Raw genomic sequence first — 24,976 nt, forward strand, 5'->3', positions numbered from 1 at the left:
TAAGCAATTACATTAATATCAATGGCTATATAATAGAATCAATATCATAACATAAGTGATAACTAACATAACATAACATAACATAACATAAAAAATAAAAAAAAATCTTTTTGAATTGTCATTGTACTTAAACTCAAAGGCACTTAAACAATAGTGTCATAAAAACATAAAAATGACACAACAATTAAAGTTCTATGTCAAAATCTATATTACAATCAAAATGATTATGTAGCTCATCTTCTCAGATAGTCAATGCTCGTAGTAATCATCTTCATTATCGCACTCCTCTTCCTCATCAACACCATCGTTGTGTGCTCGACTAATTGATTGTAAAACCACCTCACTTGGGATAATTTGAGGATCAATGTCATTCCTATGAAGTGAGATTGTCACGGGGTCTTCAACGCTCACTGGGACAACATCAGTTGTTTCATTTTGTTGCAATACATTATCAGGTTCAAAGCCATCTTGTTCTGGTACATCCCATATTCCTCGATGCTGTAGTCTTTTTACGACTTTCCAATGTCCGCCTAACTTTGTATCATCAACGTAGAAAACTTGTTTCACATGACTTGGTAAGACAAATGGATCATCTTTATACCATCGACTTCTAACATCAATACTTGTGCAATGTGTATCGGTATGTAATGTTCTATTGCTACTGGTATTGAACCATTCGCATTGGAATAAAACAACTCGATGTCCAAGTATGTAATGCATCTCCCACACTCTATTTAAGTACCCATAAAAGTTAATTGTTTGTCTCTCATGCTCCCCTTCCATAACTAACCCACTATTTTGGCATTTATGACTACTATCACGATCCTTACTATGAAATCAAACACCATTGGAAATGCAAGCTGAATACAAATTAACATTCACACTAGGACCATTTGCTAATGACCACAAATCATCAGTTGCTTCTGGTAATCCTTGAGCTCGTAATTGGTTCATCTACATAACGACATCAATTTCAATCATTATGTTAGTATTCATATAAGTGTAACTGAATAAAGTTTGGGATTATATCTTACATGTTCTTTGAACCACTTGGGGAATTCCTTTTTCTGTCTATTTGTGATGTCACGTACACCTTCATTTTCTAAAAGATTCTTGTGTTGCCTACTTACAAACATATGATTCATAAGTAACATATTATATTGAAAACATAATTCTACAAAAAAAACAATATTAAGAACGTACTCTAGATAATGGTCAAGCTCGAGGCTATTATTCAAGACAAACCAATGAGCCATTTCACGTTCTTTTTGAGACACGTTAGAAACCCTTGTAATTAGCCCAAAAGGACGAACATTTTGCGCAAAGACCTCTAACCTGACTCATGCACACTAACATCGACATTCTGTTCCTCTTGATTAAATACAGTTTCAATCCCACCCAGATACATTGAGCAAAATGTGAGACACTCCTTGACAACATAAGCTTCTGTGATCGAACCTTCTGGACGAGCTCGATTTGCAACATATCCTTTTAAAGTTCCAAGTAGCCTATGAAACAAACAATAGAATAATCTTATTACACACACACACTCACATTTTTATAAATATATATACAGGTTGTGCTACAATTTAAGTATTCTAGTGTTTTAATAAGTTAGTAAGTACCTTTCAATGGGGTACATTCACTGATATTGCACAGGCCCACCAAGAATGGCTTCACGCGGCAAATGAATCGCCAAATGGACCATCACATCAAAAAACGCTGGTGGAATTTTTTTTTCTAACTTGCATAGTATGAATATTATGCGATCTTCTAATATTTCCAAATTCTTCATCTTCAATGTCTTCGAGCAAAGCTCTTGGAAGAAATTTCCCAACTCAAATAATGCGACACAAATATCATTGTGAAGATATCCACGCATTCCAATGGGAAGAAGTCGTTGTATGAGGATATGACAATCATGACTTTTTAGGCCTGTTAACTTATCACCTTTTGTGTTCACACACCTTGAGATGTTTGCTGCATAACCATCAGGATACTTAATTGACTTTAAAAACTCATAAAAACCATATCTTTCATCTGAGGACAAAGTGTACAATGCTAGGGGCTTTTCAAAAGACCCATCAGCACGCCTTTTTAAGTGCAACTCTTTCCTTATTTTCATATCTTCCAAATCCATGCGTGCTTTTTCTGTGTCTTTGTTCTTCCCATCTGTACTCAGTAATGTTCCAAGCAAACTATCACATATATTCTTCTCCATGCGCATAACATTGAAGTTGTGTCGGAGTTTAAGTGTTTTCCAATATGGCAACTCAAAGAAGATGCTTTTTTTTGTCCAGTTCAATACTGGATTTTCCCTTTTTCTTTTCTTATTGGTTGGATGCTTTCCAAATGGTTTGAATGTCCTTGAATCCAATTGTTCTAAGATTTTTTCCCTTGATAACTCTAAAGGTCTTGACAGGAACTCAGTCTTACCATTATAAAGTCGACTCCTTCGCCAAGGGTGGTCATCAGGCAGGTAACGACGAGCGCCTGTGTACCCTATCTTATCTCTCAACCGTTGTGAGGAAGCATTTTTGTTACAGGTGGGACAAGCCAAATAACCTTTCGTACTCCATTCTAACAAGTTTCCATATGCAGGAAAGGCATTAATTGTCCACATTACAGCTGCATGCATTTGAAAACTTAATTCAGTTGAGGCATCATAAGTAAGCACACCATCTTCCCACAATTCCTTCAACTCATCAATTAATGGTTGCATGTAAACATCGATATCTCTCCCTGGTGCTTGTGGTCCAGGGGTAAGCAATGACAGCATACTAAATGATTGTTTCATACATTTCCAAGGAGGCAAGTTGTAAGGCATAACAATCACAGGCCACATACTGTACGAGTTGCTCATGTTTCCAAAAGGATTGAAACCATCAGTGGCTAACCCTAACCTCACATTTCGACTCTCTTGGGAAAACAAAGGATGTTGCCTATCAAAATCCTTCCATGCCTCACCATCAGCCGGGTGTCTCAATATCCCATTATCTACTTGTTTCTCTTTATGCCATCTCATATCTATTGCTGTTTTTCTCGACATATATAATCTTTGCAACCTTGATGTCAACGGGAAGTATCTTAAGGTCTTGTGAGGAATTTTTTTACCTTTTCCATAATTCGACTTGTATCTAGACTCTTGACAAATCGGACAATTCTCTAAATTTGCATTCTCTTTCTAGAAAAGTGCACAATCATACTTGCATGCATGAATCGACACATATCCTAAGCCTAAGGCACGTAAGAATTTTTTGGCTTCATAAAGGGTCCATGGAATCACTTGATCACTTACCGGTAGAAGGTCCTTTAATATCCCCAACAACATGTTCAACACCATCACATGAAGCATCTTAACAAGAAATGATAAAAGAGAAAACTTACGACACCCAGGGTACAACTCTCTTTGAGCATCATTCAACAATTTGTTAAAGTTGGGCACGCCCTCTTTTTCAACATTGTTAGCCACATCATCGTCATTGTCATTGTCATTGTCACTGTCCTCCTCATCCTCTTCATTTTCATCATCATTTATGGTAGTCCCCATGTAAACATCTTCTAACAAATTTAGGATTTCATCTTGATCTTCGCCTGTCTCTGCTTCCATTCTATCCCCAACACTTCCAAAGTCATTGTGGTTATCATCATTCAATGCATGAGATTGATTCATGGGAACAGATTCCCCGTGATGCACCCAAGTCTTATAAGAAGGGGACATCCCTTTCACAACTAAATGATACTCCACAATTTTACAAGTATGTCGTTCACAATTCAAACAGTCCATACATGGGCAACGAATCTTATCATTTGGCCCTACATTCATCATTGCAAATTGAACAAAAGCCTTCACCCCATCTCGATACTGGGAACTCATCCTATTCTTAAGTAACATCCAACTCTTGTCCATATTTGGTGACCTACAAAGCCATGGTTATGTGGGATTCCTTTGAGTTAGAGCATTTACAAGATTATGGTTCCATATCTTTTGGTGACCCACAAGATTATGGTTCCACATCCCTTTCATGACCAAATGATGCATCACAATAGTAAGTGATAAACAAGAATTACTATTCAAGTAAAATATGCAATTTAGAGTAAATGGTGAAAAAAAAATCATATAGTAAGTGATGAAATTGATATATAGATTACAATTGCTATATAAATTGTGGTCTTGAAATTGTTACATATTAGTTTACTTATTCTTGGAAAAGCATATTCATCTATTTTAGCTATTTGACGTATTTCTTTGTTGAGTTAGACATAAAATTGAGATTTTGAAACCAAATATAGCAACCATCCCTAATCATCGCATTTGGTCTTCTAGTGTTTACATGTCAAATAGTTCCTTGAGTCATCTAAGTGTTTGTCATATTATGAATGCTCAAAACATTAGGTAAACATTGAGAAATAATAATAAAAAATAATATTTTCTCTCAGAAAAGCCAAACCTTGAACCAATATGGTGAAATTAAAGAACAAAACAGCTCACAAATAGGTCCTACAAGGGTAGAATCATGAAATTCAGATTATGTTCCTGTGTGTACTTCTCTATGATGAGTATGTATATGTATTTTAATTATTTGTTTAATGGAAGTTGAAGTTTTTATAATTATTGTAATACATTTTTTTTAATTTCACTATAAGTCAAATTATATGATGATCTTCCACAAAGGAAAAAAAAAATTCTCTGTATTTTTACTCATGTATTGTAAATTACAATGGATGTAGAAGTAATTGTTTGGTAGAGAGATATATGCAGAGATATGGATACCAACATCCTATTGGCCTTGATGGCTGTTTTTCAATTTTCTATTGCTTTTGTTTTAAAAACTATTTAAAATAAAATTATTTAAAGTGAAACTAAACAAAACCATTCTTAATGTTAGAGTTTAAATTTCCTTATTTTAAACTAAAAATCATACTTAACTACAAAAATGTATTAAGAATATTAAATTTTACATCTCAAACTTTGCATTCTGGTGCTTTAATAACCTAAGACTTTTGCTAATGCACCAATTAATGGCCTTTAATGTGAGGTTATTATCATTTGGTACAACAAAAGGATACCCTTTTACAGCATCACCACAAACATAGTATGCTTTCGAAATACACAATTATTATCTATACAAACAGAACTAATCAGAAAAGTGGATTTAAACTCTTTTATATACATAAAATTTGATCACAGAATAAGGCACAACTCACATATGGGGTGAGACTTACACATTATATAGGTCTCACTGTGCACTTTGAATTTTTATTAAAATTTAAATAGACAATGTTTAGTTAAAATATATATAGTGTTTGGTGCAATTTATTGCATACTAAAAATAAAAACAAAAGTCAAAACAGCTTTCCTAAACTTTGAGATAATCAATTTTTGTTTCAACTTATTTAAACTATGAATAATTCTACCTATACTACAAACTTACTAAAAATCTTACCAAAAATATAATAGGCCAAAATGTGATTGGTTGTTAAAAAATTAATGATATTAATCATTCAATGATATTTGAACATATATGTTTTTAGTAATATTGTTAGCAAGACTTTAAATAGACGTAGCATTGCTCTTAAACTATTCTTACCTGATAAACTATAAACAAAAACTACACAAAACAGTTTAAATTGACTCTGAAAATCAACTAAAAAAAAAAAAATCCACAAATCATCCAAAACATAATTCTTTTTCATTTCATAAAAAAAATAAAAATCAACTAAAATAGTTAAGTTGCTAAATGATGTATCTAGTCCCATTTTTTTGACAACCAGACTTATTAAATTTAATAAGGTTATATAGTTTCAAGATCACATGTGCAGAAACTAAAATGACTAACTTGATAAATAAATTAAAAATGCCCTAAAATATAGTCAAAGCTTACTTGATGTAGTAATTGCCCCCAACGAATGATTGCAGCTTTTTTATCTCTTTGCATTAGCCAATAACCTATAATATTTGAATTGTAAATCAAAGTTTAAATTAAAATCGCACTATACATGAAATTAATGGAGAGTGGACATGAAATGAATGTTATATGATCAAATTATTAATAATACAAATAATGATCAGTTAACTTAAACTTATATTTAAATATAATAATACAGATAATGACCAGTTAACCTAAATTTATATTTAAATATATCTTTGCAATCTCATTAATTTTTAGTCTTACCATCAAATAAAAATTAAGTTAGATTGTGATTTTTACCATCAAATAAAAATTAAGTTAGATTGCGATTAAAAATTAATTTTTAGTCTTACCATCAAATAAAAATCTGATGAGTCAAACAAACATCTCAAGTAATTTGTTAAAGAGGAGGTGAAAAATGAATTAGCAAAAGAATCAAATAACACACCAAAGTTAAAAGAGCATAAAACCCAAATGCGCTCCAAAACCTTACTTCATTGGCTAGTTCCTGCAAGATCTCTATGTTAGATGCTCACTCTGAATATTAAGAAATGCAATCTGAATATGGATCTAGCAACCTCCAAAAGCAGACTTGTCTATGATTAAAAATTATGCTAAACAATCCAACGAAAGGATATGAAAACTGGTGGCTGAGTCTCCACTTATCACACTACGCCAAAATTAGGCTTTAGCGGCGGTTTTTTACTGCCATTAAAGGCTGTAAAACCGCCGTTAAAGTCTTTAACGGTGATATTAACGGCGGTTTTGTTACCGCCGTTTATGCGCGTGTCGGAAAAAGTACAACCGTCGTAAAAAGGTAAATTACCGTCGTTAAAAGTCGACCAAAAACGACGGTAACATAGGACCAAAAACGGCGGTTTTTTACCGCCGTAAATAGGTTCAAATTTTTCAAAAAATAATTCTTTCTTCTTGCACTCCCCAAGTCTTGAACCCTCAACCTCTCATCCACCCACACTAACCACTCTACCATAGCCACTCTTCATGAAATATATTCCCTAAATAAATATTTGAACATTACTTTTACTTTATTGTAGATGGTTTCGCCAAAGCTTGCCGGAGTTTTGCCGGAGCACGCCGGAGTTTCGCCGGCAAAGACCGTCGTCATTAACGGCGGTAATGATTAGGCATTAGTGGCGGTTTTGTTACCGCCGTTAAAAGTGGGCATTAACGGCGGTTTTTTTAACGGCGGTAACAAAACAGCCGTTAATGATACCTTTAACGACGGTTTTCGTTACCGCCGTTAATAGTACCTTTAACGATGGTTTTCGTTACCGCCGTTAAAAAAACCGCCGTTAATGCCTTGTTTTGGCGTAGTGTCACCAAGAAGGAAATAACACTACCTATAGAAGCTACTCAGCAGAAGGAGCTAAAAAATCTCAGTTCAGACAAAAGCATGATGTAATAAACTTAACTTGAATGTGGGGCAAAGGAAGCTCAAGGGCTTGTTAAAGAAGGCGACAAGGGCCATCAAAATGAAGAAAGCAAATGACATGTTCTTAGAGGCAATTGCCACAGGATTAAAAACATATAACAGTATTACCAAGTAAAGTTAACAGATAATAATCAAATTGGCCATATTGATAGAAAAACAATAGCGGGAAAGCAAAATGAGAAAGGATAGGTAAAAGAACACTCTTGATACACCATACGTCCAGCCTATTTTGGGAAGTAAGAAAAAAGACAACATTTTGATTTTTTCAAAAAACGTGAAACAAAATAGTAAAGAAGTGATGTGACCCAAATAAACCAATAAGTTAACTTTTTTTTTAATTGCCAAGATAGACTACATGATAACCACTAGAAAATCGGCATGACTATGAAATCGGAGCTGAGCTGATCCTATCTGACATAGGCAACGTTTAAATTATAATAGAGTGGAGCGTGCTAATTTTTGTCACTAGCTTTTGGCACTTAAAAACTCCCTGGGAAATACACATTGTGAATCAGGTATAGGATTCCAAATTTGTTTAACTTATAACAATATGTTTGTAGAAAAGCAAGGATTAATAATTTAGAAAATCCAGAGTGTTCAATGTTCCAACCTGAAAGAAGGATTAATAATTTACAAAATTCAGAGAGTTCAATGTTCCAACATGAAAGGTGTACAAAGTTGCAAATATTTCTCAAGGCTTCAGGTCCATATTTTTCGAGGATTTCATTTTTTTGGCGTAACTTAGAAAGACAAGAAAATATGGTCTAACAATTAGAAGGAATTCAAAAACCAATACAAACACAGAAAATGAAATCAACATGAACCAAAATAAAACAGAATTACGTACAAAAAATGATTGAGTCATCTAACAGTAGTGTCTTGCCTAAAATTCAAAGTGAAATATGATCGAAATTCATCAGAAAATTTCCGAGCAGAGCAATGCAAACAGTCAGTTAATCTAACGTGAGAGAGAGAGAGAGAGAGAGAGAGAGAGAGAGGGAGAAGAAGAAGAAGAAGAAGAAGAAGAAGAAGAAGAAGAATTGGAAGCGAAGAATGAAAGACTGCTACCGGTGGTATTGTGTGAAACGTGAGAGACACCAAGAGTCGGTAGGTCGTGAGGGAGAGACTCAGTCACGAAACTACTATACCCTCTTGAACCAGATGATCAATACCCAAAATTATAATATCAGTCCCCAAAAAATACAAAATCAGAATATTAGTCCCAAAATCCAAAAATCAGTTCCAAATTCAGTCCGAAATTCAGAATATACCAGTCCCAAAAATCAGTTTCAAAATCAGTCCAAAAATTAGAATATATCAAACTCGAAAAACACAATATCAGTCCGAAAATCACAATATCAGTCCGAAAAATCAGAATATCAGTCCGAAAAATTAGAATGATGACAAAGAAGAAAAAGAAGAAGATGAGAGAGTGTGAGAGAGTGAGGGAAAAATCAGTCCCAATATCAATGTTGTGTTCTGTTCTGCAATGCCGAACAAGAGAATGAAATTGATGATAAAGAAGAAAGAGAGGAAGATGGGACAATGAGAGAGTGAGAGTGAGAGTGAGAGTGAGAGGGAGAAGGAGAGGGAGAGGGAGAGGGAAAGAGAGACGAAGAAGAGGGAGAGAAGACATACCTCTTTGTCTTCTGTTGTGCCGCTTCAGGTTGTGGAATGAGAAGACGAAGAAGACTCATTTTAGGTCAATCTTGTTTATTCACCTAAAGGTCATTAAAAAAAAAAAAACAAAAAAAACAAAAAAAAAACAAAAAAAGAAGACAGATTTAAAACGACGTCGTTTTGACAAGATATTTATTGGCGACGAAAATAATTATGTTGCCATAAATATTATTCATCTTTCAGCAACTATTTTAATTCCGTCGCCATATATTAATTTCGTCGCCAAAACTTTTTTAGTGCTCCCGCGCAAAAAATTAAATTGGCGCCAATCCTTTTTGGCGACCAATTGAGATATTTGTTGCTAATAGTGTATTTTTTGGCGACCAACACATATATTGTTGTCAAAAACATACAATTGGCAACTCAATTCAATTTGGTTGCTAAAGAACGTCGCCAAAAATGCTTTTTATTGTAGTGAGACTTTACCTTCCCATCAAATACAGTCCTATTATTAACAGTTATAGTCCGTGGGATACCAAATCTATGGATTAATTCCTTAATGATTCCAATGACTTCAGTCTGGTCTACAGCCTTGTATGGCTTAGCTTCGACCCACTTAGTGAAGTAATCAGTGGCCATTAAGATGAAACAATGATGCTTCGAAGAGGGTGGGTGTATTTTCCCCATCATATCCATGCCCCATCCTCTAAATGGCCAAGGCTTCACAACTGCATGCAGGTTAGTTATGGGCACGTGCCTTATTGTGCCATGTTTTTGGCATGCCTGACAACCTCTTGCATATTTTATGCAGTCTTTAAGGATAGTTGGCCAATAGTAGGAATGCCTTCGAAGCAGCCATCTCATCTTCACACCAGGCTGATGAGCATCATTGATGCCTTCATGAACCTCAGCCATAGCTGTCAATGCTTCCTTTGGGCCTAAACATTCCAACAATAACCCATCTCCCCCTCTTTTATAGAGAGCATTACCATGCATTATCTATTGCATAGACTGCAATCTAATTTTTCTGCTGGCTTTCGAAGATGGGCTAGCCAGATACTGTATTATTGGATGCTTCCAGTCTTGTTCTTGTAAGTCATTACGATTGACTTCCAGGACCACATTCCTTTTATTTAAGGGTGGTATTACTTTCTGATATGTTGTTTGGCTTATATCTCTTTGAGTATTATACCTTCTCTTGAAATTTGAAACTTTCTGAGCCACATCATTAGCTTTATTATTCAAGAATCTTGAGACATGAGTTACATTTGCTATCTGAAATTGAGAAAGCAGATGTAATGCAACAACATAGTATGGCAACATGCTTATACTTTGACATTTGAAAATCCCTTTCACCTGGTTAACTACCAATTGAGAATCTCCAAATATGTCAACTGCATGAGCTTGTAATCCAATAGTATTTCCAGTCCCATTATTAAGGCTTCATATTCAGCTTAATTATTGGAACAAATAATTTCATCCACTCTGAAACCATGTGTGGTTTCTTCTTCTTGTGGTGACTTAATTACTACACCAATTCCAGTTAAACCATTGGCTTTTGATCAATCGAACCACATTTGCCATGGTTCAACACTAGCCATACCAACTTCCATTATCTCTTGGCTTTCTGTTTGACATGGATGGTCTGCCAAAAAATTACCTAAAGCTTGTCCTTTTACTGCCTTTTGGGGAACATATTCTAGATGAAATTCTGATAAAGCTAGTATCCATTTGCCAATTCTTCCCCTGAACATGGGTCTAGATAATATATATTTAACCAAATCTGTGGTTGCAATTACCAAGAAAATTGTAGGCAAAAGATAGTATCTTAATTTCATTGCAGCAAAATACAATGCAAGGCATAGTTTTTCTACAGCTGAGTATTTACATTCATAAGAATTTAGAACCTACTAAGGTAATAAACAGCTTGCTTATTGCCTTCTTCATTGTCTTGGGCTAAGAAAACTCCTAATGAATCCTCTGCTGTAGCTATGTACAACTTCAAGGGGTTACCACCCTTTGGTGGCATCAACACTGGAGGGTTAGCCAAGTAGGCTTTGATTCCTTCGAAAGTAGTTTGATGCTCTGTTGTCCACACAAACTCCTCTTCATCTTTTAGCCTTAACAAGGAAGAAAATACTTTAGTTTTCCCTGCAGTATTAGAAATGAATCTTCGAAGATAATTAACCTGTCCAAAGAACTTTTGTAATTCTTTCTTACTTGATGGAGGTCTGGCTTCAATGATGGCTTTGGCTTTATTCTGGTCAATCTGTAGTCCTTTCTTGTGTACTACATAGCCCAAGAAGTTTCCAGATGATACGCCAAAAGCACATTTAAGAGGATTGAGTTTCAACTTAAACTTTCTTATTCTTTCAAAAGCTGCTTCTAAGTGAAACAAACGTTCCTCTATGGATTGGGATTTCACTACAATGTCATCAATATAACACTCTAAATACCCTCCAATGAGGTCATGAAAGATAGTGTTCATAGCCCTCTGATATGTAGCCCCAGCATTCTTCAGGCCAAACGACATTTTAACCCATTTGAAGGTGCCAATATTCCCAGGACATCTGAATGCTGTCTTGTGGACATCCTCCGCTGCAATGCAGATTTGGTTATAACCAGAGTGCCCATCCATCATTGACAAAATTTGATGACCTGCTGAACTGTTTACCAACAAATCTACTATAGGCATAGGATACTCATCTTTTGGAGTTGCTAGATTCAAGTTTTTGAAATTGATGCATACCCTCATTTTACCATTCTTCTTAACCACAGGCACAATATTGGATAGCCATTCAATGTACCTGGCTGTCCTAATAAAGCCTGCCTTGAGGAGTCTAAGAATTTCCTCAACTTTTTGAATCACTTCTGGACTCATTCTTCTTGGTTTTTTCTTGTATGACTTGAAATTAGGCCTCATAGGGAGCCTATGTTCTACTAATGACCTATCCAATCCTAGTAGTTCATTATAAGACCATGCAAAACAATCTTTATATTTCTTCAAAACAACCAACAACTGGCCTCTGTCAAAAGCATTTAACTAAGCACTTATATAGGTGGGCTGTTGTATAGAACCTTCCCCTAAATTTACTTCTTCCAAGGGGTCTTGTATCTGAGAACTTACTGATACTCCTTCTTTGATTCCTTCTAACCTTGAAGCAATCTCCTTGCTTTGTTCTGCTACCAGTTTCTTTGATTCAACATCTTTACCCTCCTCATCATAGACAAAGTCTGTCCACAAGGCTTCTTCTTCCTGTATCTCCTGCACTTTTGTTTCAATGTCCAAAGCACAATATTTATCTAGGGCCAAAAATCTGACCTGTTGCTGTTCCTTCTTATAACCAATCATCATGGCTTCTTTCTCTTGCTCTTGCATTTTCTAGACTATTGATTTTACATCCAATACTGAGAACTTAATTAGAGCCAAAGACCTGGCTTCTTAGGTTTCATCTCTTTGCTTATAACCAGGCATCATTGTCATCCTTAACGACAAACTCTTCATCAGCGCTCTCTTGGACCAAGTGCTTTAGATGTGCAAATTCTTCATCTGCCGTCACTTCAGCTGATCCATTAGGTTTTCTCAGTATACTAAGTGGTGCCACTCCTTCAGTATATAATTTGGCCTCTGCGAAATCTGCACAAGCTATGACGGGTTGAGGATCTGCATTGATCTCCTCCATCTCTCCATTGCACAAGGCCATCACGATTTTCTGATGTAAAGAGGAAGGCACACATTTGTTGATGTGAATCCAATCTCTTCTAAGTAAAGCATTTTACTTAGCATTGCTGTCGATAACGAAGAATGCCGTCATGCAGTCCCTAGTTCCCACACTCAGGTTGATGGGCAAAATACCTTGGGCCATCTGTTTGTCTCCAGTGAAACCAGTAATGGCTGTACTGGTTGGGATTAGTCTGGGGTTCTTCTTTCCTAGTTTCTTCAATGAAGATTTTGGAAGCAGGTTTACTACTGCCCTGTTATCCACCAGCACCCGATTCATCTGTATTCTATCGAAGAAGGCCTTGATGTACAAGGGTTTGACATGCTGTGTCATGGACGTCGTGGGATACTCAAAAGGGTATGAGAGGTTAATACTTACCTCTTCCTCACTCTCATCTTCAGTTTCCATTGGTGTGGCTACTTCAGATTCGTCTTGTACCATACTTACTTGTGAGTCTTCACTGGAGACTGGAATTGGGTCAATCTCCTGGCCTTGGTTTTCATCTTTAGCTTGAAACTCCTGTGGTAATATAAGCACCATATTCACTAACACCAGAGGAAATGAGCCAAATTGGACGACTAGTTGTACCTGCTTTCCCTCTTGGTCAACTTGTTCAATTACTTCAGAAACGTCCTCCATGTTGCATTCTGGCACTTCTGTATTAGTAACTTCCTTCGAATGGTCTGTTTCTGTTGGTTTTTCGACCAAAAATGTCTATTCAGCCATGAAGGCTTCAAATATTTCTTCCTCAACCATCCCCTTCCTTTGGCCTGGGACGACTTCATCTTCTATCTCACTATCACTTTCCATCAAAGCTTTTTCCAATCCTACCAAGCTGGATCTTTCCTTAGCCTTTAGTTCGGAATGAAGTTTGGCCAACTGCTCCCTACTACAACTCCTTTTGTTTGGAAGAGTCAATTTTAGATTATGGTCTAACTTTGAATCTTCTTCTCCTTCTGCCTGGCTCTTTAGCTGAACCAATGAAGAACTTTCTCCACCTTCTTTCAGATCCTTCTGGTACTGAGTGTACCTTCGTTGGATCTTCCTTCTTTGGGACCTAGAAATCACTGGGACCATATTTGGTTCTTTTGTTTTCGGGTGCTTAAGCAATACCCAATTGTTTGGAGCCACCAAATGAGGTTTGACCATCTTACCTTGGTTTCCAACAACATTTCTTTGGGTAGACATCTCCCTAGGTTTGTTCAGCATGACAAACCAATCTGGAACTCCAGGTACCCACGAACCTACTAACCCAGCTGTTGAACTGTTTCTTTCTTCCTTCGAAGCCATCTTCGAAGCTGGTTGTGAAGGCCACTATTTGGCCTTGACTCCCTGTTTTGGGCCTAACTCAGGCCTTTGATGAAGGTGGCCACTTTTCGTCCTGCGTGAGCCTGGTCTAGGAGGCCAATCTCTGGCTTTAATCCATAAACTGAACCCTTTTCCGATCTCCTTTCAAGATGACCGCTCTTCATTCTGTAATAATTAGGTGGTCTGGATTCATATAAAGGCCTCTTGCCTTTAGAATGCTTTCTAGCGGCTGTTGGCTCGGCTATTAATGGCTGCTGCCTAATGCTAGTTGGATATGGCCTTTTGTTATAAGCACTGATTGGTTTAGGACGTCTCTGCACATCCTTGTAATATTGTTTTCCCTCAATTGGAAGCCCTTTCAACCACTTGTAGCTCAGCCTGCATCTGGGACACATTCTTTGCATGACAGCTGCTTCTAAAGAATCGTTATCCAGTGTTTCTTCATCAAAGTCTTCCCTCTGGTCTGAGAAACCTTGTCCAATAACTGGTAGATTTCCAGTGTCTTTCTTGACAGTTGTCTGGCTAGCAACATGCATCTGCACATTGACTTCTTCTAATTCTTTCAAGGACAAGTTTTGGAAGTCTGGTATAATAACATTGGCTGCCACCTCTCTAATTTTCGGGAATGGATTAGTATCAATCCCCATGGCCTTTTCTGCTTTAGCTGGGAATTTTAAACTCCCCTTTTAAATCTGCTCTTGGATCCTGTCTCGAAAAATAATGTAGTTTTTAGTTGAGTGAGACCAAGAATTATGCCATTTACAATACACTTTTCCTTTAAGTTCCTCTGGAGATGGAATTTTGACTCATTTTGGTAACTTCAGGAAATTTGCAGCAAGCAAACGATCAAAAATATCATCTGCCTTTGTTAAGTCGAGAGAGTATTTTCTATGAAGGTCTTTCTTTTTAAACTGCTGATCAATTGCTGTATTTTTATGAATTAATGCCTCACAGATCACGGGTTCTTTCCCTACAATCTCTGCTGCATCAATCTCATAATTAGGATCTCTATAATCCTAGACACCTTATAGGTTAATTCCACTAAGTCTCTAAACTTAGTTGAGTCAAACTTCTTTCGAAGTCTAAACTCTAAACCATTTTGAGCAAATCTAACAAATTCAGGCTCTGGTAAGGTGATCCTACATTTATTTCGTGCTCTTTTAAATCTGGCAATAAATTGAGTAGCCTTCTCATCAGGCCTTTGACTCAATCTTGCCAAATCTGCCATGGAAACCTCTGGTTCTGTTTGGAAGAATTGGGCATGAAATGCCTCTTCCATTTATTGCCAAGTTTGGATAGAGCCAGGTGTAAGGTTAATATACCATACAAATGCTCCCCCAGTTAGAGAATTTGGAAATAATCTTAACTTCATATAGTCATTATTGGTAAATTCACCGCACTGAGCCGCGAACTTAGCAATATGCTCAACCGTTGACTGGTTTCCATTTCCATAAAAAAGGGCAAAATCTGGTATCCTAAAACCTCTTGGGCATTCATGTACCCTATCTACCCATTCTGGGTACGGTTTCCTATACACAGGAGTCTGAACCCCCCGAGCCATTTGTCCACACATCTCTCTAACAATGTCAGCAATTTGGTCCCTAGGGGTATGGGTGACCCCTTTGAGCCTGTCCTGCGAAAGGACCTGCGAAAGGTGCTGGAACAAGTGTTGTGTCTCTTCCAGTTGTAGGAAAACCTTCCAACCCCCCGGGTATGAATTCGAATAAAAGATTAGTGAACCCCCTCGTGCCAGGTATGGCTTCGAACATGGGATTTGGAACCATCCTTATGCCATTTTCTTGTACTGGGCTAGATCCACCAATTTGCGTGGCTTCACTGTTAAGTAATGAGGCATTTTGACTTGCTATAGGCCTCGTAATAGGTTCATACCAAGACTGAGGTGATGGTCTTTCATAGTTTTGATTACTAGCTTGACCATTAGAATGTCCATTAATTTGCATAGGTTGTTTATCTCTAGCCAATCTTTGCTGAGGGACATTTGAAATTTCCTCCATGTGTCTTGTGTTTGTTGGTTGGTAGGTATTCATTCGATCTAAAAAGGATGTTGCCCACCTTTCTATTGTGTTCATTAACTACTGTCCCATGGCATCTACTAGGCCACCCCATGGATTCATTGGCTGAGTAGATGGAACAGTGGATGGTTCAATTCCTTGGCCTCGTCCAATATTATGAACGTGTGGTACTTGTTCCGAAGTGCTGGTCTGTTCGACCATAGGTTCTGATAAAATGGGTGTTTCCACGGGATGTGTTATCACATTATCCTCTGTATTAGGCATTTCTACCTCTCTTTCCACGCCTTCTTCCAAGCGTTCATTTTCTCATTGTCTCCTACGTCTAGCCATTTCAATTAGTCCCACCGAGCGTGCCAAAAATATATGTTGGCTTTTTTGGCTTTCGAAGGTTATTTTTGTAATTGTGAGCGTGCCAGCAATGATCAATCAGTCCTTGCAGAATATTAATTGCCAACCAATTATCAGACGATTGTGTTTTAGTTCTTTCAGCTTCAATGGAAAGGACTTTTACTAGTGGCTTTACTTAGGAGAATTAACTGACAATGATTAAATGATGAACAATTGCAACATTTCATTAAGTAAAAATGAAAGATTTACAATGATCCAATTCAGCCTTGTTGAGGTTTACAGGAACAATCTACTTGAAACTACTCCTATGAACGAAGTGCAGTGCAGGAATTTTAAAGTACAGCAATGTAAAGAACAGGAAATGTAAAAATTGGAAAAGAAATAAAGTTGATAAAGTTGGTTTTCTAGATCTGAGTCTGGGGTTTTTTCTGGGGCCTTCTTTACTATTTATACTTCTCAAGGATAACCATCGAACTGCACTTCTAACCGTCGAACCGCCCTTCCATGATCGCTGATCATGTTGCCTTATAGTTAGCTCCACTATGCCAATACCTGCAGTTAGGCTTCCCTCATGATTTTGAATTTAAATGTGAGTAACCGTTGAAGCCACATCACTTTGCATCTCTTTGCTGATCCAGTACTACGCAGATCTTATGAAAACCAATACTAACTGCCACGTGTACGATCATGATCAAAGGTTTGAATTGTCTTCTCGTATTACCCTCAACCTGCCACGTGTTGAACTGTGATTGGATTTATACAAAATATATAGCCAACAGTATGTGAATAGTATTAACTTTTTTGTTTTTTCAATGACTTTTTGACTTTTTTAGGGGATGCCAAACACCTACTAAATAAGTGCACTTGTTTAGATAAGTGCACTTATTTAGGTCACATCACCTCTCTATTTTTCTACATATTTTTTAGTAAAAAGTCAAAAAATATATTTATTTAGATCATCCCAAATAACAAAAATTTGTTATTGGCAATATTGCGAATAAGTATGCACGTTTTCTCAATAGCCTCATATTTATACACTTCATAAACATAGATTTTAAACCATTGAATCACGACCGAAGAGATTAAAGATTTATTTTATAAAAATACACTTAGATTAAAGGATGAAACACCAATAAATCTCAAAATATGATCTTGTGAACTGTTTAGTCCTCCATTTTATCTTATGAACCAAAGGTCGTATTAAAGTGGACATTACACAAAAGGGTAGTCACTTACACGTCTGAGTTTAATTTTTTAGGAATAAAAATGGGTTTCTCTAAATGTGAAATTACACATTTGGGCAATTCACGCTATAGAAGTTTTGGATTTTCCCTCTTTCTGAAACAAATTCCACATTATGAACAAGAACATAACACTATCCAATGTAACACACTAAAAAGCTCCATATTGTACTTTTTCCAAATGTAATAACGTAACATTCCAAACTTTTTCCAAACGTAACAGTCCAATGTAATACACGAAAAAACTCATTTGTATACTTTTTTCAAACGTAACGCTCCAATTAATGTAATATCAAACGTAACACTCTAATGTAACACACTAAAAAACTATTCAGTGTACTTTTTTCAAACGTAACACTCACAGTTTAAAATTATACATTTACCCAAAGTTTATTAAGGAATTTTTCTACTCCTTTTGGAATGGTTTGAATAATCCCACACCCATTTGGAATAGTTTGAAAAATCCCACATTCTTTTTTTGGAGTGTTATGTTGGATTATTACGTTTGGGAAAAGTACAGTAAGAATTTTTTTTTTTTGTATATTACATTAGAGTGTTACACTGAGTAGTTATTTTGTAATGTTACATTAGAGTGTTACGTTTAGAAAAAGTACACTAAGGAGTTTTTTTGAGGTGTTAAATTGGAGTGTTACATTTGAGTGTTATATATTGAAATTATATATTTACTCAAAACTTACTAAGGAATTTTTGTACTCTTTTTGAATTTTTGAAGAATTGCACATCCTTTTGGAATGTTTGAAGAATTTCATATGTTAAGTAATTTTTGTACTCCTTTTAAAATGTTTGAAAAATTTTACATTTCAAGTTATTCCAAATAAAAAAAGATTCTCATATAAAATGATTCACATAGGTTGTGTACCTTACCTTTCTACCACAAAAGGAAAAAAAATGAAGGAACATAATAAAAATAAGAATATAACCATAAATCTAATTTTTAAATAATATATTAAATCTACCTTTTCAAAATCAATGGGACTAATTGGCCTAAAAGAAAACTCTTGGGATTAATCAGATCACCATTCCTCAAGATGAGATTTTTAGGTAAATTTTCCTAAATTAAATAAGCATGCAATAAATTTTTAGAAATCAAAGTAATTGTTAGATGCATAATAGAAATAAGGATGTGGGAGACTAAATATTAGAATTTGATCTTTATAAAAAAACATAAACTTACAATGAAAAAAATTGTAAATTGAGTTCTTCACAATTGCTCCCACAACATTTACAACATTTGATAAACACCGACTCTAATTTGATTTGAATCCAATGAGTGCAAGAGAGAAGATTGTGATACACAATTTTAAAATTAATTTAGTGTTATTTCCTTTTAAAAGTCATAACTTATGAGAAAATTAGATTTGTTTTTTAATGGTTAGATAACACACTTTTGAATTTTGAAATGTGTTAGTATATTTTCCTTTTAAATTTCATAAATCATTATATAGTTATATTTTTATTAATGAAAAAGAGTTACCTAATAGAAGTCTTTTTTAAAAAAAATTAGAAATAAATAAAAATTAATCAAGAAATACGTGGGTTTGAAAATAAATAAAAATAAAATTAATTTTGATTTTTTTAAATGTAATTTTGAAAACTTATGATATTGAATTTTGAAATAAGCATCATTATAAATTTTGAAAAAGGTTTCTATATTAGTTATAGTATAGATAATGTGACCATATTGAAGTTTGAGGGGGTCTAAATCACTGCTGAATCTATATATTATTATAATTGCAAAACATTGTTATCTTATTAAAGCTGAAAGTTGCAATTCTTTTTATTTTTTTGATTTTGTTTAATTTTTGTACAATATGATTGGTCTATAAATTATTTTTATATTCTTAAAATAAAATTTTATATTTAGATTCTTCTTTAAATTATGTTACCAGAATAAGATCAATATTCATTCCATAATTTATCCATCTTTTATTAAATTATAAAATAAAATTTTAAATTTATTTATTTTCTTAAATTATGTTATTACAATTAGAATGAGATCAATATTCACATGTGTCATAATGATGCGTCATAATATTATTGGTTTAAACATAATATGTTATTCAATATATTCAAATTATTAATCACTATTAAAATTTTATATTTTTATTTTTTGTCATTTTTATTTTAAATTTTATATTTTTTTATATCCTTCTAAACTATAAGGACTTAAACAACATTTTTTTAATACAAATATTTTTTTTAATAGAAGACACAAACAAAAACAAAAACAAATTTAAATTTTTTGATATCCTTCTATTAATTTTTTTTTTATCTCAATTGTCAATTAAACAAATTAAAATAAAACAATTAATTTTTGTTGGCTTAAATAGTTAAGAAGTGACTTTTGCTAAAATCAAATAGAAATAAATATTTTTTTTATTAAAAGTGATAGTTGGTGAAACTTATTTTTTTATATAATAAAAAAATAAAATGGGAGTTACACGTAATAATTTATTATTCTAATAATGCTATGGACCCAGACTTTTACTTACAATGATGTGGCAAGGGAGTTGGGTCTCATGTCATTGAATGTATAACAAATCAAAAGTTGACACATATGATATCATATCATTGTGGATACAATTATGGTTTTTTATTTTTTATGCAACAATGATTGAGACGCCCATTTTTTGGAGACCCCTACAACCCCTTTAGATCTCCATCATTGATGATGTGAGCCCCACACATATATAAGTTGATCCCACACATATATTAATGGTTGAGATTCAAAGGGATTGTGGGGGACTCCAAAAATTGGGAGTCTCAAGCATTTTTCTTTTTTGTGGCACTCAAACATTTTTGTTATTGTTCATCTAGATTTTTTTAATACTTACGAAACATGGTGAATCCTATTAATGTTTTTTTATTTATTTTTTTTATCTCAATTATCAATTAAACAAACTAAAATAAAAAATGAAAATATTTTGGCTCAAATTGTTAAAAAGTGACTTTTGCTAAAACAAATAGAAATAAATGTTATTTTTCTAATTAAAGTGATGGTTTGTGAAATATCTTTCTTTATTTAAAAAAAAAAATTAACGGTTATAGGTGATAATTTGTTGGTGATCTAAAATTATTTTCTAATCAAATGAGAATACCATTCTAAATTTTCTTCTTACCATTTTTTTTTATACTTTTATTTTGTAAGAAATTTAATTTTATTATATTTAAAATTTTATTGTAATTTTTAAATAAAAAATAATTTTTGACAAATCATAGTTAAATTATTTTATGCCATTATAAAATGTAATTTCTTTTTAATATCAACTTATTCGATGATCTCTTTCTAAATGGTGTATTTGCTTTTGTTCATTAGTATTAAATTTTTCATTAATCTTATTTATTATTAAAAAATAAATTAGCAAATAATTTTATATATTTAAATATACAATTTTGTTTCGATTGCTCAGGTTATTTAGTGTCTCTGCCCAAGTCCACTCAAATGTATTCAAAATTTTGAATTTTACATAGACTCTCACCGAATTAAAAATTATGTTGCCCAATCTAACAAAATTTACAGGCTTGACTTGAATTGCTTGGGTTCAACTCGATGAAATTTAGAACTTTAGCGAGGGAGTTGAAAGTTACATGATTGAAATTGTAACAAATTAAAAATTGATATTGTGATAAAATTATAAAATTTAAATTGTAAGTTTCAATATTTTTTTATTTTCATAATTTACATACAAAAATCTAACTATTTATATTATTTTATACAAACATATTTTATTAATTTTTTCACATCCCGTGCATAACACAGGTTTTCATTTAGACCCCCTCAAACTTCAACCCCCACCACCCCCACACACACTTGGCGGGTGGTGATTGGAGGAGGAGAAAAAAAGGAAAAAAGAAAAGAAAAAGTAAAGTGACCAATTAAAAAAGAAAGGGGGTCAAAAGGGGGTGGGGGAAAGGGGGTCCCAATCTTTATTCATATAGATTTTGTATGAGATTTTGAAACTCTCATAATATCTCTTCTTAAAATCATTCTTTTGTAAAATATATAAATAAGGGCAAAACACCAATAAATCTCAAATTTTAATTTGTTAAACCATTTGGTTCTGCCTTTTATTTTGTAAACTAATAAGTCCTATTTGAATGTTAAAAGCTCACTATAGGCCTTTTTTTAATTTCTCTCATTTTCGAACATCAGCAACATTAACTACATCATCAAACGTCATCAAACATCAGCAACGTTCTGTTCATATTTTTTTTTTATCAAAACAAACATCACAACGTCATCAAACATCAGCAACGTTCTGTTCATATGTTTTTATCAAAACAAACATCATCAAACATTAGCAACGTTCTGTTCATATCAAAACATCATCAACGTCATTAAACATCAATGTTTTGTTATATTGTATAAACATCAAGCAATTTAACATCAGCAACGTTTTGTTCATATGTTTTTATCAAAACAAACATCAGCAACGTTCTGTTCATATCAAAACATCATCAACGTCATCAAACATCAATGTTCTGTTATATTGTATAAACATCAACGTTCTGTTATATTCAAATTACTTGATGTTTATACAATATAATAAACAAAGATACCATACCAAATATAAAAAAAGACTAAATGGTTTACAAAAAAACACTCAGGACTAGATAGAGCAATATTTCACAATATGAGATTTATGAGTAATTTTTCCTATAAATAATCTTAACTTCACTCTTATTGCTCCTTAATACAAAAATTATGAGCTAATTATGATAATTTTATATTTGTATTTTAAGCTTATAAATCATGGGATAGATCATTAAAATTTTAAAATTATATTATGTCAATTTTAAATTTAAATTAATAGATTGCTTTCTTTATTTAGTGACCCTCAAATTTGAATTTTGAAATGGATTAGTATACTTTTCATTTTTTTTTATTTATTTTAGATTTGATATACTTTCCATTTGAAAGTCATAAATCAAGGGATATTAATTTTAATTTTTTGTTTGAATCAGAGCTAGCCAATAGAAGATATTTTTGATTTTTAAAAATCAAAAAATCATGAAATTTAGATTGGAAACTTTGAACTCTTAGAGGCCTTATAGGTTAGAAATTCCCTTTTGCTTATATACATACATATATATATATATATATAGGTAAGATCTTGGAGCATCTCTATCCAAATCTTTAAAATTTGGTGTCAAATTTTTTTGAAGGTTCAGGTGACAAATTGACACATGTTAATTGGACATAGAATCACTCGACCCGATATGTCAATCTATTATTTTATTATTTTTAAAAATATTATTATTTTATTTAGTGGATTTCAAATTTGGTATCAACTTGGAGCATATCAAATTTGACAGGTTGAGTTCATGTTAAATGTTAACACAGCATTTGGTATATTGGCTGAACTTCATTCTTCATGTAAAAATTGAATTGTTGTTGTGTCACATGGGATTTGATACTTCGGTTGGAGTTGCACTTAAAGCCCAAATAATATATATATATATATACAAACTCATTTTCTAAACTTATTTTCTAGACTTAGTGATATGTAACGAAAATTATTAATTAATAATTAAAGAAGATATGAGATACAAGGTTGTCTTATATATTCTAATTGATTGTTATATCATTATTGAATTTGAAAAATGATGAGTTTAACTTTTGAGTAATACTACAAACCCATCTTTATCAATGTAGAAATTATTCAGAATTTTCATTTTGTGATTCAAATTTATTCTATACATGAATCTCACAATACACAAATTCAATCTTAACTACACATTTCTATTCAGGTAAATTCATGGTAGTTAAGGTGAGATTCCTAGACTTATTCTTAACTTTTAGACTTGAATAACAATAAATAAACAAAAAGAATGAGAGCAAATTATCAATAGGTTCTACTTTTGAGACTTATTATCTATTAAGTCCTACTGATAAATTTATCAAGTCTTTTGGTTTTTATGCATAAATTTATCAGTCTATTGTTTTTATAGTGATAAATTTATCAGTTAAGACCCGTAGGTAAATAAGTTTAGTTAATAGGACTGGTTGGTAAATATCCCAAAGAATGAGAAAAAAAAAGAAGAAAAGGGGGTAATTCTATTTACACACCATCATTATTCTCAGAACACATCATTGTCTAATTTTTTTTAATTACCATTGAGTCCTTGATTGAAATTACCATTTTGGACAAAAACCCTAAAATCAAATCCACCAGCAGACCTCCCCTCTAGCCACACCATCAACCAACCACTGACGACACCTTTTCCAACCCGTCACACTAACTCCTCATTCTCTGGCAACTCTCAATCTCCTTTCTCTCTCTCTCTCTCTCTTCTTCTTCTTCTTCTTCCAGCCTTCATCTTTCGCGCCTCCTTTCTCTTCCATCACCGCTACACCTTGCACCTTCGTCCGAGATTTGAAAACCTTAGGTTTTTCTCTCTCTCTAAACTCCCTCTATCTTTTCATGCAGTGGACAAGAGTTAGGTTACGATGGAAAGGGTGGGGAGACGAATTGTGATGATGATGGAGAAGTGAGTTGCTTGCGATGGTGGAGTTGCCATTGTTTTGGTGGCTGGAGATGGCGGTTGTAATTGGGGATCAAGAGACGGAGGTTAGCGGTGGTGAAGAGGATAATGGCGATGAACAGCAGGGTTGGAAGAGAGGGCAACGACGAAGAGCAGCAGTGGTGATGTAGATTCATCAGAAGGAAATGAGGTTTAAGGGGGTTGTCGGAAGTGATGAGCTACGGAGGAGTGGCGGCCGGTGTTTGGTGGTGCGAGAAAGGTAGGTGGCCGAGAGGGAGTGGTAGCCGGCGGTGATGGTTAAGGCTAGTATTAGGTTAGAGTTTGGAATGGAGAGTTGAAGAAGATGAGGGTAATTTAGGATTTTTTTGAAAATTAATGGTGTGATGTGAGAAGAAATCAAAAAATTAAAAATGTGTGTGGTGTGTATTGAGAAAATGGTGTGTACTAAAATATTTGGTGGTGTATAAATAGAATCACCCAAGAAAAGGGTGTGAGGGTGTTTAATGGCTTCAAAACAACTTTATCACTTATATCTTAAATGTCAAATCGAAACAAAAAGTAATTATCGTGACTTTGTTTAATATGCCCGTTATTTTAGGAAAGTACAAAATATTGAGGTTTTAAGAAAATTGCATTTAACCACGGGAAATGGTGGTAATTTGGATAACACACTACTTTTCACATGAAATAGTAGGGTTTCACACTTAGGAAGTACGCCTTTCAAAGCTGGCATTATACTCTAGTCGCTAGACTCTACTTCCTCTTGTACGGGTGTGGGTGAGATCTATTGTTATCTTGGTGCGATGCTGAGCCCCTTGTTATGAGTTGGGTT

The 24,976-nt window shown here is 34.0% G+C and overlaps 1 protein-coding gene across 1 annotated transcript; it reads right to left on the minus strand.

The window, feature by feature from the left end:
• Nucleotides 1–837: 837 nt before the first annotated feature.
• On the minus strand, nucleotides 838–3,910 carry LOC145797643 (uncharacterized). Its single transcript, XM_082885035.1, has 5 exons — nucleotides 3,299–3,910; nucleotides 1,647–3,184; nucleotides 1,336–1,508; nucleotides 1,035–1,174; nucleotides 838–954 (listed from the first exon to the last, which is right to left on the minus strand). Exons 1-5 carry the CDS (start codon nucleotides 3,908–3,910, stop codon nucleotides 838–840), a joined length of 2,580 nt encoding a protein of 859 aa, XP_082741161.1.
• Nucleotides 3,911–24,976: the final 21,066 nt, after the last annotated feature.

The sequence above is a fragment of the Camellia sinensis genome, chromosome 8 (genome assembly GCF_055761805.1).
Source record: "Camellia sinensis isolate YWXY chromosome 8, ASM5576180v1, whole genome shotgun sequence".
Lineage (NCBI taxonomy): Eukaryota > Viridiplantae > Streptophyta > Magnoliopsida > Ericales > Theaceae > Camellia > Camellia sinensis.